Genomic DNA, 18354 nt, shown 5'->3' with positions numbered 1-18354 from the left:
ATTGAAACTGTTGGGGGGCGGAAGTACGGTGTTGTGATGCTGGCTGGATGTCAACGACAAATCTGGGCGACTCGGAGTAAACTGAAGGTGGCGATCTTCCGAAGTTGCACCCACCACCAGGAAGGCCAGGAGATGATAATACAGGGTCATTTTTCTGAGATTCTAACAATTATGTATTGTTGCTGGATGAGTGGCAAAGTCACAACTGGTGACCACTTACCCAGAGAGGAGTCTCTTATTTGGATAATTATGTATAAATCAAGTTGTTGGTTTGGATTGGATGACCTACTGAATGGTGAAGAGGTAGGATTTCCGGTATATTTTATTTTATGGGATTTTACGATGGGCGTGGAGGAATACAAAAAAATGGAATGCGAGTTTATTATGAGATGAGATGAGACGAGGAGAGAGTTTTAGGCAAACATCCTTCCCCTCGTAAGAAACGAGACTTATTTTAAATATGCATAAATACGTTGCCGGAATTGCACAAATATTGCGACATGACGGCAAGAGCAACATCATCTTCGACTTCACCTTAAATACTTAAATTGTCATCGGGTCACGTCATATCTACGTATCTGTCTTAAGATTAGTTTGGTCATTCCCATTATGCGTCGTCATCATCTTATCGCAATGACCATGAAACCAAATTTATATATGCAGCTGACAAGTTTTTCCATTTTGTAATGTTCTTTTTTTAAATTTTGCGCATGAATTTGAAATAAGGAATTGTAAGGTTTAAACGGAAATTAAGGTTACATACATTATGTATAGTGTCTGTCGTATTCATATAATTATTTTTGCCCCCACAAACAACCCTATTGTAATTTGAAATCCGTAGCCACCTTTCCATCTCCAGATCCAACAGTAATGATCCCTGCTGCTCGTGCAAGATAGTCCATTTCCTCTGCAACCACAAAGAAAAAGACGAAAATGTCAAAAAATCCTTAGAATAAAATTCCAAAAATTTCAACAAATTGCAAACCACCTTTATATTTCCTATCCTTCTCGACCTTCAACGCCGCCTCCCTGGCTGGTCGTTCTTCTTCCTCTTTCGCCCTACGTCCTGTCTCCCGATTGCCTAAGACCTTATTTCTCTGGAATCCATAAACAAGTCCCAAGCTCAGCATCGTCCATCGCGATACCTGGAAAATAGTTTTAAACGGAAATAAAAATTCGGTTCGGAGCGATTTACATATACTTATTTAATCATCATATATTTCTATGTAGGTTCTCACACCTTGACAATTGCGTGCGACGCTTTGGGCACCGGAAGTGAAGACATTATGGTGTCTGAAAAATTCGTCAAAAACGTTCACATAGATATGTGGACGAAAGTGAGGAAATTCCTGCTAGATTTCTTCATTGCATAGCAACAAATTTTAACCCTTACAGAAAAATAAGTGATAATCACCACGTAAATGTGCAAATATAAATCTTTCAACCTTGCCAGTCAAAATTTGATGTCACACATGCATGCATTTGTTTTTTAAGTCAAATTCAAAGGTAACAATAATTTGTATTTTCTTCACTCGAAATCAGAAACCAACCTTTATAAAATTAATTATTGGAGAGGATGACACAATTGATAATTACGAAGTCAGTTTAGTGGCCAAATGATCTGAGACGTAAAAAAATGGCAACTACTTTTAATCTCACCTCCATCTTTACCACCATCGCCACGACCACGGCGAAAACTATTAATGACACTATTAATACTACAACGGCAAATCCGAAGCATGTATGCGAAGACTACACACAGAAGTGTACAAATCACAGTGCACTTGGCACCCTATGGCTCCCGATACTGCCTGGAGAGGACTTGTGGCGCCAGTGGATTCGTGGTATCGTCTACTTCTTGGCCCTCGTCTGGTTCTTCATCGGGGTGGCAATCGCATCTGACATTTTCATGAACAGTATCGAATATATTATCTCAAAATCTAAGACGGTAACTTGCACATTTAAAAAAATATGATGGAAATATTGTGGATTTTCAAACTCTATTTCCGACCTTTTAAGATCCCATTTGATGTCGGGAGTGGAGGAAAAGAATTTCAAACCACTATAAAAGTAAATGTCCGGGTGTGGAATCCTACAGTCGCGAATCTCACGTAAGATCTCCTCACATAGGTAAATTGAGAGTCCACAATTTAAAAGGTAGTGTTTCACAGATTGATGGCGTTGGGATCTTCTGCCCCCGAGATTCTCCTCTCTGTAATCGAAACGTTGAACCACGAATTCGTATCCCAACCGGGTGACCTCGGACCCGGAACTATTGTGGGGTCGGCGGCCTTTAATTTGTTATTTATTACGGCCGTATGTGTCATCGGAGTGCCGAGGGGAGAGATTAGGAGGATCGATATTTACAATGTGAGGCAATATCTTTTAAAATTATTGAATCGCGAGATATATCTGTAATCTGAGAGAGTGCCAGAATGATGCGATTTAACTGGCGATTTATTGTTGCGCGCTATAGCGGCAATTTGAAACTTACAACTTGCAATTTTTTTAGGTGTTCATCATCACAACGTTGTTTTCTCTTTTCGCGTACCTATGGCTCTGGCTCGTCCTAGAGGTTATATCGAAAGACGTGGTTGAACTCTGGGAAGCGCTTGTGACTCTGTTCTGCTTTCCTGGTCTGGTCATGATCGCGTGGTGGGCCGACAATCAGTTCTGTTTCAATCCGAGGAAGAATTTGAGAAAGAGTTTGGTCGAAAAGGCGACCGAAATTCAGCGAGAGATGGACGGCGGACAGGAGGAAAGCGCGACACCGAGTGAGTTTAATACCGGAAATGGATAAATTACCGATTATTGACAATTTACCACGTAAATCTATGTAGGTCTACTCAGAGGCGATGAGAATCCTCTTTACAATTCAAACGGTGAAATCAACTCGGCTGCATTGCTCTCATTTTACAAAGAGATTCGTGGTAATGCCGAACTCACGGATGAGGAAGCCGCGTCCCTCGTGGCGTACAAGTAATATTAAATTTGCATAGCGGACACAAAGTTATGGGATATTTGAATAAATTCAGATTCGGTTTTAAAGATTGGTCCAGACACGACGCCATTCTCGTTTGTGGTATCGAATGGGGGCTTGTCGAGCGTTGATGGGGTCAGTCAAATTACAGGTGGGTACATTTAGTGTTTGCGTACTACTACTATTATTTTTTTAGTAATATCCTTATTAATTTGCATACTAATTAATTAATTACTTAATTAAGCCCGCCCTGAACGAGAAGCTACAACAAGTTTTCAACATGATCAACGATTTTGAGAAGAAGAGACCTTCCGCAGCCCTCACCGTGATAGAAGTGAGTCCGGAAATGCTGCACAAAAAAGCCATCTTTGATTTTCAGGCTGCATCGTTCTCGGTCCCGGAAAACATTGGAACTCTCACAGTCACCATTTTACGAACTGGCAGGGTCGACAACGAGGTCACCCTGAGAGTGTTGAGTATCGAGGGCACGGCGAAAGAGGGTAGAGTAAATATATTTTCAGATTTTTGGTCAAACTAAATGTCAACCTCTGATCAATTATCTTGCAGGTTCCGACTATGAAAAGGTCGATGTTAAAGTCGTTTTTGAGGTAAGAATAAATAGTTTATTATTATTATTAGGTTCAAAAATCACTAATTCCCTATCACTGATTCCTTCAGCCCTTCGTAAATGAGAGGACCGTCGATATAAAAATCATCGACGACAACCAAGCTGAGCCCGATGAGAGTTTCTTTCTCCGTTTAACCGTCGAAAATGGTCTCATGCGTGACGACGCTATGCTCGGTCCAACCCACACGATGGAAATCACTATCGTCGACGACGACAGTATTCATATGCTTATGACGACGCAGCAAAAATTAAAAAAAAAACAACAATAAAATTCTGACCGTTGCTTGTTTATCCAGATCCAGGAACAATCTCATTCGCCAAGAGGGGAATGCTCGTTTCCGAAACGACGAGACAAGTCGACGTAGAAGTCGTCCGAACCAATGGCGCCGACGGGATTGTGTCCGTCAAGTGGAAAACCGTACCAGATCCGATGGGAGGAGTAAAGCACCCCACAGGAATGGTGGGAAAGTTGACCTTCCAGCATGGAGAAGTGAGTCAAAATGGGCAAATTGAGAGCGCAAATTAGTTACGATTAGTGTCATTTATTTATTTTTTGTGGGTGCAGAAATCCAAGCTGCTCCACATCCCCCTCTTCCAGGACAACAATCAGGACAGAAGTGCCGAGACGTTTGACGTATTTCTGACCGAGACCGAGGGTCGAGCCCTGATGGGGAAAATGGTCAAGGCGTCCATCACGATCTCTGACGATGCTGCATTTCAGGACACGGTGAACAAGGTTGTTGAGCTGGCTGCGGCCGAAATGGAAATCATCTCTGCCCATAACACGATCGGGGACCAGTTGATTCAAGGTAAATAAATAAATAATTAAGTTTTCTATTATTTGTTACTATTATTCAAAAGAATTAAATTTAAAACGTATGTTATTTCAAGCATTCAAAGTTGGGGATGACGATGAGCCAACGAGGATGGATTATGTGATGCATTTGGTGAGCGATAGTTTTTTAATGTCTTGAAGTATTAATGAAGCGAATTTTTTGGCTTAGATTTGTCTCCCGTGGAAAGTGCTGCTTGCGCTGATCCCACCACCGAGTTATTTGGGAGGTTGGCTCTGCTTTTTAATCAGTTTGTTCACGATTGGTGTTTTGACCGCGGTTATTGGAGATATTGCGACCGTTTTTGGCTGTATTGTCGGACTCAAGCCGACCATCACGGGTGAGTTATAAATTTGTTTCGCTGGTGAAAATGAAAAGTACATGTGACCTTTAACCAATGGTAGCTATCACCTTCGTCGCCCTTGGGACGTCTCTGCCTGATACTTTTGCCTCCATGGCGGCCGCAAAACAGTAAGTTTAAATAGGAATAAGAATTTTGCAGCTAATGATATCTCTTGCATGCATTCATATCCATAATTTTTGTAGTGACGACACTGCAGACAATGCAATAGGAAATGTAACGGGCTCAAACTCGGTCAACGTCTTTCTCGGACTAGGTCTCCCGTGGACGATGGCAACAATTTTTCACGCAGTCAGGGGCACGCCGGGTGGTTATAATGTACCCGCCGGATCGTTAGGATTCTCTGTCCTGGTTTATTCCGCGGTTGCAATTGCTGCGGTTGGACTCTTGACAGCGAGGAGATTTTTGAAGGTTTTTGGAAAAGCGGAACTGGGTGGGTCTACGGGACCAAAGATTATAACCTCATTGCTCCTAGTAGGTAAGGTCACAGGTTGAAATTATTAAGATGAAGGATAATTTTAAAGGCTTCTATTTTTGGATAGGACTTTGGCTGCTGTATGTGACACTGTCGTCCCTCGAAGCGTATACGATTATCAAATGGGTCGAACATGCGCAATGTTAGATGACGGGATTGATAATAGGGACACGATTAAACTACTAGTAGCGTACCTAATTGGGAGTGGTTTATATACATAATTAGTGCTTGATTATGACTGGGGTTTCAAAATAACATATAAACAGTTTGGTTGGACCATATGAAATATACTGAAGTACTTTCATTATTATTATTATTAGCTTATTTCAGCTTCTTGATTTTTAAGGATGATTTCTTTTACACGTTTAGTGAGGCTGGACTCATTGAGATTGCGTCCTGAAATTGTATACGATAATTTAACATGATAAAATAATAATTGAAATTGATAGAATTTTTTGTAAAATTACCGATAAGAACAAGCTGATTGGTGACAGGATTCTGACACGAATTTGCTGCAAGTGGGGTCAGGTCATACGTCTCGTTGACTCCTTGTACCATAAGGATCTCGGGAGTTCCGTCGTTTCCATCAATTTCAACGACGCCCTAAATATAAAATTTATTAATTTTATGCATTGAACCTTACTTGTCCAGAAGCTATAGTTCCTGTGACACCTTGAGACGCCAGATTTCCTGTTGTTGGGGATCACTTGTAGATTTCTCTTCCCATAAAATACTTTGAAGCAGGGAGTCTAACTCTGATCTGGTCCAAGGGGTGGGAAGTGGGAGGCACAACGTCCCCACTGTTTGATCAAGATGTGTGAAAAAAGGGGTTGATTGGGATGAGATTTTTTCTAGTCTGGAAATTAAACAGCACAATTAATTAGAATATTAAGTAAAACATAAAGTTTGCTATATACAAATTCATACCGTTGCTGGTTTATCCCTTCGTATGCATTAAGGTCCAAAATACTAGAAAGATCAACCCTACAATACAAATTAGTTTGAATTAATTGCATTATAAAACCATTTTGTAATTAATGATGATGCTCGACCCACTTGCAAAACTGCGTGAGATGAAGGGCTGCTGTAGAATTGATGGCTTGAATTGCACTCTTCACCTTCGTTAAGGCCTCGTTAGGAACGAGGTCAGTCTTGTTCAACAGAATAAAATCGGCGAGACCAACCTGCCTGAAAGAAAATTACAGATTTAGACTTGTGTGTGATTATTACTACCTTTACAACTTAAAGTATTCCTCCGAACCTCACTGCGGCAGAGACTTGAGACGGAGATGACGGAACTTCGCCCAATTTCTGCAGCCCATACTTGGCATCTATTACGGTAATTATCCCGTCGAGATAAACATCCGCTCCGAGTTCTTTGTCTAACCAAAAAAGCGTCGCGATAGGACCAGGATCCGCCAGGCCGGTCGTTTCTAACAAAATGTAGTCAAACTTGCCCCTCCGTTGCATCAATTGTTCGATAGCCCTGACTCCATTATCCCTGAAATTAAGATAATTATCATGTATTAACTTAACTACTCAAGTAACTAATTGAACGCAATTAACTCACTTACTTTACTGAGCAGCATAAACAGCCATTCCTCAACTCTAGCCATTCTTCATACAAAGCACCACCCACTCCGACCGAAAGGGCTTTTTCCCCACTGGATTCGCCCGCAAATTCGTTAAGAATGACGGCGATTTTCTTGTCGTGTTGTTCATGAAGGATGTAGTTCAGGAGGGTGGTCTTTCCAGCTCCGAGGTAGCCTGAGAGAGAAAAATAAATTTTAAATCACACAAAATTTCTGTGCCATATACAGTCTGTGTAACATTTTGAGTGAATTTCTAATTAAATGTCGACCGACATATATATTTACTGACCGGTAAGAATGGTGACCGGGACGGGTGGATTGCCTCCGAGTGGGACTAATTCCGGGACCTCGTCGTCGTCGGTCATGTTTTTTAAATATTTGAAGAAGAAGAATTCAAACAAGAAGAATGCAGAAATGTGGAAAAACACTCGACAGTGGATGCAAAAGTTAGTCGCGCTTTGCACTGATGGGAAAAAAGACCATATTGATACCAAATCATGGAAGCGTCTCATCTTTACATTTATATTTGGCATGCATTACATTCATGAATATATATGTTTTAAATTCATGATTACATTGGATTGGATTTTACCTCATGTAATTCCATAGTTGACAGTGTAATTCTCACTAATCCTAAATGAACACAGTGTAGGGAAGTACATTTAGTTAAACGTGTAGTCAAATCTTTGACAAAACTTGATCCGCAACTTTACCGCATCGTTATAGTTCATTCCATTTTATGGCATATTGAGCAATCTATATGCATACTTCTTATTGATATTAGAGGATGAACTTGCGATAAAGTAACACTATTGCTTATGTACACATAAGTCTGTGCTAATTTCACCGTCAACTTTTTGGCCATTTTGCTAAAGACGACAAAACATGTGTTTAGCTTGGACTGGTTAAATTGATGAAATGATTTTACTTTAGTCATTAATTTGCATGTAGTCTTGAGACAACGATGTGGTCCTTCTTTCGTGGTCAACTTTTATCACCGTCCCTACGCCACATCGCCACGCGAAGATACGAATCCACCAGCACGATAACCAAGGATGCAGCAACTCAACTAAAATCGGCGTACGATGTGGTCATCATTGGAGGAGGTAGACGAGATTAAAAGTCTTGCTCGTTTTGTCCTAACAAACATTTTTATGACCCAGGTCACAATGGGCTTATCAGTGCCGCTTACTTAAAAAAGGCTGGTCTCTCTGTGGCCGTCCTTGAACGGAGGTATGAAGTTAAAATTATCGTTAAAATTAAGCAAATTTTGTGTGTCGAACGGGGACAAATTTGTTCAGGGATGTTCTCGGTGGGGCGGCAGTTACAGAGGAAATCGTGCCCGGGTTCAAGTTTTCTAGAGCTTCGTACCTTCTCAGCCTGCTCAGACCGTTCATCATCGAGGACCTAAAGCTTAAGGTATTTTTATAATTTGTCTGTAGTTTAGTTAGATTAAGAATTTTTTCAATGGTAGGAATTTGGTTTGCGTTTTCATCTCCGGAAACCATTCAGTTCTTACACCCCGATTCGTGCCAGTGAATGGGGCTCATTTCCGGCTAGGTCCCTTCTCCTGGGGGGTCAAACCATTAAGGAAAGTCAGGCTCAGATTGAAAAGTTTTCTAAAAAAGATGCCACCGCATACGGAGCGTATGAAGAGGTCATGGCTAGATTTGTCAACGCTGTTGTACATCTGCTGGACCAGGAGCCACCTCATTTCGGTTCTGAGGGAGGAATATGGAACAAAATGAAGAGCCTGAAGCCATTACTTCAGTAAGATTACCAAAATTTGACGTGAAGAAGTAATGTTACGCTACTTCGGTACGTGTGTCGTTTAAATCGTTATTTTTATTTATTAGAGCGGGACGTTGCATCGATTTAGGTGACCTTCCTCGTCTCCATCAACTCTTAACCGCACCAGCGTCTCGCGTTTTAGACTCGTGGTTTGAATCTGAACCTTTAAAAGCGACTCTGGCGACTGACGCCTTAATTGGAACAATGTCCGGGCCAAACACGCCAGGAACGGGGTAAGGAAATTATAGTAATATAATATATAAATATAATATAAATATAGTAATATATTTTAACTGAGGAGAGAAGTATACATTGAAGAACATTTAACAATGTTAAGGATGTGATTAGATATGTCTTGCTCCATCACATCATGGGGGGCGTAGATGGGGAACCTGGAGCGTGGGCCTACCCTGAAGGAGGCATGGGAGCGGTTAGTCAAGCTATAGCGAAAAGCGGGGCAGCGTTGGGAGTCGACATATTTACCGGACAGGTTAGTGTCTGGTTAAAAATTCACTTGTAAATATATGTATCGTCAATTAAATGTTGAGAGATTAGAGTTTAAATTGTTTGATTTTTCAACCAGGAAGTGGACAGCATTCAATACAAGGATGGTTCTGCTGTGGGCGTCTTACTAAAAAAAGATGGCAGAGTTATCACCGCGAATCGTGCTGTATTTTCCAACGCTACGCCACAAGTCACATTTCGAAACCTGACTCCCAAAAAGTCTGCCGTGTCCTTGTTCGGCCAGGACTTTATGGGGGCGGTGGATCGCATCGATTACACGAGTCCGGTCACGAAAATTAATGGTACTCAAGCTTATTCCTAACCTTCTAAAAAAATATGCATTTTCTTAAAACATCATATTCATATTTTAGTTGCTGTGAGTTGCCTCCCTAACTTTATCGCCGACCCGAACAACACAACCACTCCCGACCTGATAAGAGACCACCATAAGTGCACCGTGCATCTCAATTGTGAATCCATGTCGATTCTTGAAGAATCATACACATCTTGCATCGGAAGTCGCGTACCGTCAAAGAAACCCATGATCGAAATGGTGATTCCGTCCAGTTTGGATGGCACCCTAGCTCCAAAGGTGACACAAAACTAGATAAATAATGTGAAGAAGAAGAAGTTCTTATTTTAAGCTATTTATTAATTCAGGGGGCTCATGTCTGCCTCCTATTCACACAGTACACCCCTCACACGCCATCAGGTGACCATATGTTTGTCTTCTAATGCCGATCTAATTTATAGAAATTTTAATCTAATTTAAGAAAACTATGTCACTATTTATTAGACGGAAGTTGGGACGATGTAGCTTACAAAGAAAAATATTGGGACGCCGTGGCTTCCGTTGTTGAAGAATATGCGCCAGGATGGAAGGCCAGTGTTGTTGGGAAGGAAGTTCTCACTCCCGTCGATTTAGAGAGAACTTTCGGTCTCACAGGAGGGGTAAATAATTCTCCAACTAAACGAGGTCAAAGGTTATAACTTGTTTATCTTCATACAGAATATATTTCACGGAGCCATGTCAATGGATCAATTATATTGGCTGAGACCCTTCCCAAATCCTGGAGGAAATAAGCAGTTCAACTTTCGATTCCCTGCCACCCCGGTAGAAGGATTGTATCTTTGCGGGAGTGGGAGTCACCCTGGGGGTGGGGTGATGGGGCTGCCAGGCTACTTAGCGGCCAAGACGTTACTTAAAAGTCCTGGGAAGAAGATTAAGAACATAAATAAATAGTTCATAAATAATTTAAATGGTCATGAACCATTTAAATTAGGTTAAGGAAAAAATCCAATTGTAAACTTGTCCCTTTTAAATATATATTTAGGATTAGTGAAGTAATTAACGGTTAGCGAAAAAATTAATAAGAAATTGTTAATTGTGGTACATACATAATGCAAATATATATATAAATGAGTCATTCATGAAAATTCATGTCTATATTTACGTCATGAAATTGTGGTTGCATTTTCCACATCTTATATAAACAAAACCTAACGGACGGATGTAAGAATGAAATACGACACTTACGTTTGTCCACAAAAGATTCAGCTCGTTCTGTTTAATAGCCTACATGTATAGATCCTGTATATCAGTTGCTTCTGTAGTTTGGCTACCTCATGTAAACGCTCAGGAGGGGAGCTTGCGAGGTTGATAATAACAGATCCTGATGCCCTTTGGATATGTGGTAGGGTCCTATGAGTGTACTAAAACCCTGAAGTGGTTTGACTCCATAGCCACATTTGCGCCCGCCACACCCACTCAAAAATGCCCAAAAAACGCTTTCACTCCAGGTTTCACTCATTCAAATCCACGCCAAAAATCCAATTTTACTCGGATTTTGAAATTTCTTTCACCATTACACTCCCAGATAGTTGCTTTCTTCAATCCAATGTCAAACTCAATTTTGATGATGATTATTTCGCAGGCATAATTTGCGTTGTGGATTACTACAACAATGCTCATTCAGAATTTTAAATTTTAAAAATACTAATAATTTCGAAAATATTGAGTTTGATATCGAATTGAAGAAAGCAACTATCTGGGAGTGTAATGGTGAAAGAAATTTCAAAATCCGAGCAAAATTGGATTTTTGGCGTGGATTTGAGTGAGTGAAAACCGGAGTGAAAGCGGTTTTTGAGCATTTTTGAGTGGGTGTGGCGGGCGCAAATGTGGCCATGGAGTCAAACCACTTCAGGGTTTTAGTACACTCATAGGACCCTACCACATATCCAAAGGGCATCAGGATCTGTTATTATCAACCTCGCAAGCTCCCCTCCTCAGTCCGTCCGTTTACTTGCACTGTACGTCAGAATCGTATGGACGACAGACATGAAAATTAATTTCTTGTTAATCGACTTAAATTTAAAGCTTAATAATAAAAATTAAAGCTTTAAAGCGTAGTCGAGTTTGCTACTCGACTATAATCCCAATCGTTCATATGTAAAGCATGAATTAGTTTCATTTGTATTTTTCTAACATTTAACAATTGTTGCATTATTGCTACACAGGTAATGTAAATTCATTAATATCACTGAATGATACATATTGGAAGCTTGTAGGAAGCTTGTACATAAAAAGATAAAGTCAAAGCTAAGCAGAATCAAGAGTCGTCGATGGGAAATAATTGCGAGTAGAATAGAACTTCATGCAGGTTAATTACATATATACAGAGAGTTTTGGGCAAAATTGAGAATCGTCGACATCATAATGCAAGAGATTGGAGAAATTCGCAAGCACGACATTCTTATCTGAGTCCGTCTGGTTTCTGTCCCGTTGGTTGAGGACTCTTTGATGCTGAAACAAGACTTGACGCTCAATGTGAAATTGACCAATTCTGTCAGTCTTCTGGTCAAACAGGTGAAGGTAGACCTCCCATGCTTGTTCCCCCTAAAAAAAACAGGGAAAATCATATTAGACTCATTCATAATAAACTAATTAATAAAATCCATTCCAAATTAATATTTTTTAATTAGGTGTTTTACATACATCAATCAGGAAAGGTAGCTTGAAGTGCACGACATGTGGTTTGTTGTTGCTTAACTTCCTTAGAAGATCTCCTTCTTCCTTCTTCCAGGGCTGGTCGGCATCCAAATTGCGATATCGAACTTTGCAGCGAATGGCTTGAGCTGGCAGCTTGTAGAGCAGGTGGCGTCGAAGATATCGAATGTCATTGATCGATACGGAACGAATATCCCCATAGTCGAAAAGTTGTACCTGTAAAATAAAATAAAATAAAATTATATATATTTCCAATTTACTTTACCCAAATTATAATTCTGTCTTATCTTACTTTGAATTTTTCATCAGGCAAAATTGAGATAATCTTTGCTCGATGAAACTCTCCGTTGAAGAGAACCGCACCGATGAAGCCGGGAACGAGATGACCCTTCCATGGAATGCTGATCGACGTTTTCTCTCTCCTGTTGACCTCTTGAATGTCTGCAAATTCCTTCCTAAAGAAATACAATAATACAATAATAATAATAAATATTTGTATAATATAAAAGTCTAAAAGGACTAAATAATAAATTTAACTACACGTACTGCATGTCAGCCATCAATTTCTCCAAAGTATTCCAGGTTTCACAGGGATTGAGATAAAATTCCCCCGGTGTGTCGACGTATCCCATCAGAGCGGCATAATATCTTCCAGTGAGGACCAAGTCGGACATCGTTTTTGGTCTGTCGCTAGGATTTACGAATCCGCCTCGATCACGAACTTTGCTGAATCCGAATTGCAGTCGTGTCCATTCTTCTTCGGCTTCTTGGTGGATCATGATGCGTTCCAACTCTTCTTGCGCTTGTTTCATCATTTGTTCCGTCTCCATTAGTGCTTCAGTGGTTGCGGGGGGCGTTGTGGGTTCGTCGACGTCGAGGGGTAAAACGATGGCCTCACGATGTTCGGATGAACAAGAAGAAGACGACGATGGTCTGGACGGGTCTGATAGAACAGCTGCTGACGAGTCCTCTTCTACCGTCGAAGTAGTTCCCACCTCTTCAACATCCACAGGTAAACTTGGTTCAGCTTTGTCCACCCAGTCGGCAATTTTATTGAAATCCATTTCGATTTTTAGAATCCAGCACTACTAAACAATTGATGATTTGATTGGTGATGATTATTAACTTCGTAATTGAAAATGTCTATTGATGTCTTTGTATTTTTCTTGGAAAAATTGGGAGAGAGCAGTGATGAGGTGTGCACGGCTCGAGATCTGGCGAGAGAATGAGACTGCTGAAGGAGGACTGTCTTTGTCTTAATGATGCAATATCAGATGTCAGCAGGAGCAAGCAAGCAATTGTGAAAGTTGACCTTGGTGTGCCTGTGGGAGTGACCAATCAATCACTCAGATCGTGCAAACAAGCACAACTTACTTGTGCATCATTTAGTCAGTCAGCAAGCAGACACATTTTGCAATATCATTATCCAGCTAATCCAACTATTAGTAAGATTTTAGTTTGTATTTTTGAATTCGAAATTTTTAAATTTTTTTCTTGAATGGTCAAACTGCTGGTGAAGGTTGTTAGATAAGCACTTCCGCTACTTTGTTATGCACGTTGTTATTACATTAGTTTTAGTTCGTATGTACGATTTTGTCCAGTTTACTTCCCTGTTGTTGTACTTGTACTTGACGTTATTGTGGTACACAAAGTTTGGGTGGTAATTACACATATTTTTTTTGCATAAACATCCTCTCTTGGTAAAATTGGCAAGAATGTATTATTTTTGAGTCAATGGACTCATATAGTGCAAACATTGATAGTCCAGCTCCAATTTCTACAAATAATGACTAATCTAGCGTGTAATACCTCCCAATACGCAAATTTACATGAAAACCATTAACTAAATAGTACTTTTATTTATTTTACTGGACACGAACATCAATGCAAAATCACATTGTGCATGTGGATACGAGGAAAAAGGCTTATCAATCATGAACAGATTAATATACAGACAATTGCATGTGTAACATATCATACCAACTTTTCAAACACTTTCGTGCTAAATCAAACCTCAGTCATATGTAAATGGATATATGTAGGACTCAATTATTATTCGTACATAAATCCCATAGATCTATGTATCGGTAAATCCGTACTCTTCAGCTAAAATAAGTCAATCCATCATTGCTTAGGTCGCCATCATCATGAAAACAACAAAGTAGTGCAGTGGTTTAGTAGCAGTAGTGGTCAGTAGTCGAACTTATCAAATCTCAGAGTCAGTCAGCCAGTTGTGCAAATATCTATTTTTTGTAGGGGATGAATTAATTAGTTTGGGTTATTAATAGTGTTTAAACGACTGCTAAAAAATAGCTTAGTGTTATCCATGGGGGAATTATATAGCTGAAAAATGAGTAATATACATAATTTTAGTGAAAATCGTGGCAGTGGTCCGGTGTACAATTCCGGGGACATTGCTTGGATCCTGTCATGCACGACCCTCGTTTGGCTCCTGGTATGCGTTAATTTAATAACTAAATTTTCTAAATTATGATAACATCAAAAATTAAGCTTCCTGTTCTCTAAGATCCCTGGGATCGGATTTTTCTACTCTGGCATGGCACGATCGCGGAGTGCCTTATCATTAATCATCTTGTGCTGTTGGTCCATTGCCGTAGTCTCAATTCAGGTGCGTTTAATAGCTTTCAATTAAATAAGAAACTTATGAGATTAGCATTTATGTATCAATCGCAGTGGTTCTTATTCGGCTACTCGTTGGCATTAAGCGAAGGGAGCAAATGTCCCTTTATTGGTGGGTTCGGCCGTGTCCTTCTCTACGGGCTGGATGAACCCAGTGATATCGGGGAGGATGGAGGAGGCAGAGTTGTACCGGAAGTACTTTTTTGCATCTATCACTCCATGGTGGCTGGAATAACGCCTGCCCTCGTCGTGGGAGCAATCGCGGAGAGGGGTCGGTTTCTTCCAACGGTAAGTAAACGAATAGCTGATACAGATTGGTGGCGTTTGGGGGAAGTGATTATCAGAGTGTAGCTTATTGCACAGGTTGTATTTATGCTATTTTGGACTACTTTGGTGTACGATGTCCTTGCGTATTGGACCTGGGGGCAGGCTGGGTGGTCAAACCAGTTGGGAGGGCTGGACTTTGCTGGGGGCACGCCAGGTGGGTACTTTAGAACCAGATTATGCAAAATTTTCGTAATTTACAACCATGAAGAAAGAATTGATTTAAAATTACAGTTCACATCGCTTCCGGCGCAGCTGCTATAGGTGAATATAAATATAACTGAATAGCTAAACACTATATAGTTTATAAACTGAATATTTTAAATAAAACTATTAATATACTTTCCGATAGCTTATGCGATGCAGCTCGGGGAGAGAGAGGGGCGGCACGTTATCAATTATAAGGTATTATTAATCTCATAAATTGGATTAATTTGGCAACAATTTTTATATACATTTTACCTTACAGCCTCACAATTTGGTCCAAGTCGTTCTTGGGACATCACTCATGTGGTTTGGCTGGTTCGGATTCAATTCAGGTAAAACACCCCGGCCTCCTCCCTACGAGAGTGGTGGTTTTATTCTAACATTATTATTGAATTTGATTCAAGAGATTTTTATAATTTAGGAAATGCAAAGGGAGCGAACGCCAGAGCAGCGATGGTACTGCTAGTGACGAATTTATCAGCGTCATTCGGTGGGATCACCTGGGCATTAGTGGATTACAGGAAGAACAAATCGTTTTCTGCGTTGAGCTTCTGTTTCGGGGCGGTTGCAGGTATAAAATTGAAACCTTAATGCGTCGATTGTCTTAAGCTTTTTGGAATTCAAAAGTTATGCTCAAGTCTTTATAAGCTAAAAGTTTAAGAAATCGGGAAACATTCAAAGCTATGAAAATTCATAATGATTGATGGTAACAATCTCAGGTCTCGTCACTATTACGCCCGCGTCCGGGTTTATCCGTCCAGCCTCTGCGCCAATATTTGGTATCGTTGGTGCCGTGGCATGTCGCTGGGCCTCTGAGCTAAAGCATATCATCGGAGTGGATGATGCACTCGACGTCGCCAACGTCCATGGAGTGGGTGGCCTCATAGGAACCCTACTTACAGGCGTCTTTGCGGAAAGTGGGATGGCCGCTTTGGACGGGATAACGACGGACATTCGGGGGGGTTGGATTGATGGAAACTGGATCCAGGTGGGAATTCAGGCGGTTAACTGTGTCGCCGGTGGAATCTGGTCTTTTGTCGTGACGTATGGAATTTTATGGGTTATGAATAAAATTCCAGGGTTAGAATTAAGAGTTGACGCTGCGTCAGCCAGGTTGGGCTTGGACAAGGGCGAAATTGGCGAATGTGCGTATGAACGAATTGCTCCTGCTCCTCCGGGTAGTGAAGGAACGGGGTCAGATCCGTAATTAGTAATTAATTAATTCACAAATTTTCTTATCCACACATACATCAATATTTTAAATTACGTATGTACATACATAAAATTTCGCATTAGTTTAGATTTTTTTACGTAATTTTATTCCATGTATTATTTTATTTACAACCAAATCAATTTTTAATAAACAATGTTTATATTATTTTTTGTGGTGTCATTTTTATATGTTTGGTTTAATTATCAATTTGAAATAATGATTTTAAATGGCATGTGACACGTCATGCGACGTATCTCTTTTCCTTATCTTGCATGAATCTCTCCCTGCTAAATGCACTTTATCTTATCAATCCTTGTTATGCTTTTTATGCTGTCTTGCATCAGTCACACACTCAAATCATGCGCCCATGCCGTAGGTATTCCACTATTTCTATCCTTTCCACAACTGTGGTGACAATTGACTTTTTGTCAGGACAAAAAAACAACGGCCCATTAATTAATAAGTCATCATGCGAGGTCACTTGTTCTTGTTAATTCTTTTGGCCACCGTGACCTTTGTCATCGGCCATAAGGAAGGTGTCTGCCCGAAAGACATCCAATTCTACGGGCAGGATGGGTCCTCGACAAATATTACTCTAAGCAAAAAATGTTCCAGAGTCAATGTCTACCTCGCCGCCCCCGACTATTTGTGGTACAGCCTTAAAATCGTCCTCAAATCATTTTCGTGTCCCAAAAACGACATTACCTCCGAAATTAGGCTGTCGACCCATAGCGTGAGTATAAAAATCAATCAAAAAATGCAAATTGTTACTCTGTAAATACCCGGGTATTATAAATTATTCAGGGTCAGTGGACCTGCAACTCTACAATCAATTCTACAGCAAAAGTGATGGAGTCGACGATTATATCCACTCACAACTGGCGAGAGGAAGTGACAGCAGAGTTATCAGTGGTCGTATACCGCGACAATTCTGTTTTCATGCATATCTTGTTACGGAGTCTGGTCGCCATTACGTTTGTCATGATCCCAGGCGCCATTTTGTTCATGTTCTTCCGCCGGAGAAAGGCATTCTTGAAGAGGCGGAGGGCGCTGGAGGAAGAGGAGAGAAGGAACAGGAGGAGATATTCGATCACAGTGATAAGCAGCGATTTGGTAAGTTACGGAAGGTGATAAGATAAGTTATCCTTATGAACATGTAAATTAGTGTATAATCAAATCATGTGTAATGTATATAGCGACACGACATTCCTCCGACGTATGAGGACGTCTACGAGATTAAAGAAGCACCCCCGTCTTTCTGCGAAGCCGTGGCGGTATCACCAGCGATAAAAATAGTGGCGAACGAATCACCGGAGATGACAAAGGATAATAATCATACAAATAGCTTTGTATGATTTTATTCCCAATTTCATCGTTTTTTGTCATACTTTTGTTTTATTTTTGCCATTGTGATATTATACATAGATGAGAAAATAAAATTCGTATTTAAAATCTCAAATCGAATAGTATCGATACTCGATTTCAGTAGTACATTGGTTTTTGGATGGAATTTGCTCTATCACGCAGATGGATCAACAAAGTAAATGTAACGAAATAATAAAATAAATAATTACATTGAACAGATCGGGAACTGTTAGGTAAGATAAGCCCTGAAATTAATGACGACGTCAAACAGATAAAAGTTGTATATCGCACCTTATCCAAGTAATGCAAATAAGAGTCAAGTTCAAGTGTACAATAAAATATCGGCTTTTTGTGCCATGCATAACGATATTTACAACTAGGCAAGATACATGAAAGATAAGGTCATGGACGGAATACGTTATACAGATTATGGA

General features: G+C 40.3%; 6 protein-coding genes across 6 annotated transcripts; 4 read left to right on the top strand and 2 right to left on the bottom strand.

Moving 5' to 3' along the window:
* Positions 1-1356: 1356 nt before the first annotated feature.
* Positions 1357-5587, top strand: LOC110853599 (sodium/calcium exchanger 3-like). Its single transcript, XM_035854364.1, has 16 exons — positions 1357-1948; positions 2020-2111; positions 2172-2370; positions 2513-2774; positions 2841-2979; positions 3050-3131; positions 3225-3480; positions 3548-3588; positions 3659-3824; positions 3905-4098; positions 4174-4417; positions 4500-4555; positions 4613-4781; positions 4846-4912; positions 4988-5280; positions 5345-5587. Exons 1-16 carry the CDS (start codon positions 1637-1639, stop codon positions 5422-5424), a joined length of 2652 nt encoding a protein of 883 aa, XP_035710257.1. The 5' UTR covers positions 1357-1636; the 3' UTR covers positions 5425-5587.
* On the bottom strand, positions 5548-7336 carry LOC110852953 (COBW domain-containing protein 2). Its single transcript, XM_022101139.2, has 8 exons — positions 7159-7336; positions 6852-7044; positions 6539-6778; positions 6334-6465; positions 6205-6261; positions 5950-6133; positions 5745-5880; positions 5548-5673 (listed from the first exon to the last, which is right to left on the bottom strand). The coding sequence occupies exons 1-8, from the start codon at positions 7232-7234 to the stop codon at positions 5594-5596; spliced, it is 1098 nt and encodes a 365-aa protein (XP_021956831.1). The 5' UTR covers positions 7235-7336; the 3' UTR covers positions 5548-5593.
* A 399-nt stretch (positions 7337-7735) lies between these two features.
* LOC110853202 (pyridine nucleotide-disulfide oxidoreductase domain-containing protein 2) lies at positions 7736-10600 on the top strand. The gene is made up of 11 exons (XM_022101450.2): positions 7736-7975; positions 8033-8102; positions 8171-8288; positions 8344-8639; positions 8726-8893; positions 9009-9150; positions 9244-9466; positions 9536-9756; positions 9825-9876; positions 9961-10115; positions 10174-10600. The coding sequence occupies exons 1-11, from the start codon at positions 7834-7836 to the stop codon at positions 10405-10407; spliced, it is 1821 nt and encodes a 606-aa protein (XP_021957142.1). The 5' UTR covers positions 7736-7833; the 3' UTR covers positions 10408-10600.
* A 785-nt stretch (positions 10601-11385) lies between these two features.
* Positions 11386-13948, bottom strand: LOC118436404. The gene is made up of 4 exons (XM_035854457.1): positions 12718-13948; positions 12464-12626; positions 12160-12387; positions 11386-12060 (listed from the first exon to the last, which is right to left on the bottom strand). Exons 1-4 carry the CDS (start codon positions 13233-13235, stop codon positions 11830-11832), a joined length of 1140 nt encoding a protein of 379 aa, XP_035710350.1. The 5' UTR covers positions 13236-13948; the 3' UTR covers positions 11386-11829.
* A 200-nt stretch (positions 13949-14148) lies between these two features.
* Positions 14149-16576, top strand: LOC110853284 (ammonium transporter 1). Its single transcript, XM_022101535.2, has 9 exons — positions 14149-14626; positions 14699-14800; positions 14866-15099; positions 15175-15292; positions 15370-15399; positions 15488-15540; positions 15605-15674; positions 15764-15913; positions 16062-16576. Exons 1-9 carry the CDS (start codon positions 14522-14524, stop codon positions 16547-16549), a joined length of 1350 nt encoding a protein of 449 aa, XP_021957227.1. The 5' UTR covers positions 14149-14521; the 3' UTR covers positions 16550-16576.
* A 321-nt stretch (positions 16577-16897) lies between these two features.
* Positions 16898-18014, top strand: LOC110853313. Its single transcript, XM_022101567.2, has 3 exons — positions 16898-17288; positions 17360-17668; positions 17752-18014. The coding sequence occupies exons 1-3, from the start codon at positions 17025-17027 to the stop codon at positions 17908-17910; spliced, it is 732 nt and encodes a 243-aa protein (XP_021957259.1). The 5' UTR covers positions 16898-17024; the 3' UTR covers positions 17911-18014.
* Positions 18015-18354: the final 340 nt, after the last annotated feature.

This window comes from Folsomia candida, unplaced genomic scaffold (assembly GCF_002217175.1).
Source record: "Folsomia candida strain VU population unplaced genomic scaffold, ASM221717v1 Fcan01_Sc008, whole genome shotgun sequence".
NCBI classification, from domain to species: Eukaryota; Metazoa; Arthropoda; class Collembola; order Entomobryomorpha; family Isotomidae; genus Folsomia; species Folsomia candida.
This window is presented reverse-complemented; position numbering and strand designations above follow the sequence as displayed.

Coding starts and splice junctions, on each gene's coding strand:
- LOC110853599 (XM_035854364.1), top strand. CDS start 1,637: ATGGCAACTACTTTTAATCTCACCTCCATCTTTACCACCATCGCCACG. Junction 4,782..4,845: donor ACTCAAGCCGACCATCACGG/GTGAGTTATAAA, acceptor AACCAATGGTAG/CTATCACCTTCGTCGCCCTT. Junction 4,913..4,987: donor TCCATGGCGGCCGCAAAACA/GTAAGTTTAAAT, acceptor TAATTTTTGTAG/TGACGACACTGCAGACAATG.
- LOC110852953 (XM_022101139.2), bottom strand. CDS start 7,234: ATGACCGACGACGACGAGGTCCCGGAATTAGTCCCACTCGGAGGCAAT. Junction 6,262..6,333: donor CATCTCACGCAGTTTTGCAA/GTGGGTCGAGCA, acceptor TTTGTATTGTAG/GGTTGATCTTTCTAGTATTT. Junction 5,674..5,744: donor CAATCAGCTTGTTCTTATCG/GTAATTTTACAA, acceptor ATACAATTTCAG/GACGCAATCTCAATGAGTCC.
- LOC110853202 (XM_022101450.2), top strand. CDS start 7,834: ATGTGGTCCTTCTTTCGTGGTCAACTTTTATCACCGTCCCTACGCCAC. Junction 8,640..8,725: donor AGCCTGAAGCCATTACTTCA/GTAAGATTACCA, acceptor TTTATTTATTAG/AGCGGGACGTTGCATCGATT. Junction 9,151..9,243: donor TCGACATATTTACCGGACAG/GTTAGTGTCTGG, acceptor TTTTTCAACCAG/GAAGTGGACAGCATTCAATA.
- LOC118436404 (XM_035854457.1), bottom strand. CDS start 13,235: ATGGATTTCAATAAAATTGCCGACTGGGTGGACAAAGCTGAACCAAGT. Junction 12,627..12,717: donor AAATTGATGGCTGACATGCA/GTACGTGTAGTT, acceptor GTATTTCTTTAG/GAAGGAATTTGCAGACATTC. Junction 12,061..12,159: donor AGCTACCTTTCCTGATTGAT/GTATGTAAAACA, acceptor TGTTTTTTTTAG/GGGGAACAAGCATGGGAGGT.
- LOC110853284 (XM_022101535.2), top strand. CDS start 14,522: ATGAGTAATATACATAATTTTAGTGAAAATCGTGGCAGTGGTCCGGTG. Junction 14,627..14,698: donor CGACCCTCGTTTGGCTCCTG/GTATGCGTTAAT, acceptor CTGTTCTCTAAG/ATCCCTGGGATCGGATTTTT. Junction 15,541..15,604: donor GGCACGTTATCAATTATAAG/GTATTATTAATC, acceptor TTTACCTTACAG/CCTCACAATTTGGTCCAAGT.
- LOC110853313 (XM_022101567.2), top strand. CDS start 17,025: ATGCGAGGTCACTTGTTCTTGTTAATTCTTTTGGCCACCGTGACCTTT. Junction 17,289..17,359: donor TTAGGCTGTCGACCCATAGC/GTGAGTATAAAA, acceptor TAAATTATTCAG/GGTCAGTGGACCTGCAACTC. Junction 17,669..17,751: donor CAGTGATAAGCAGCGATTTG/GTAAGTTACGGA, acceptor TAATGTATATAG/CGACACGACATTCCTCCGAC.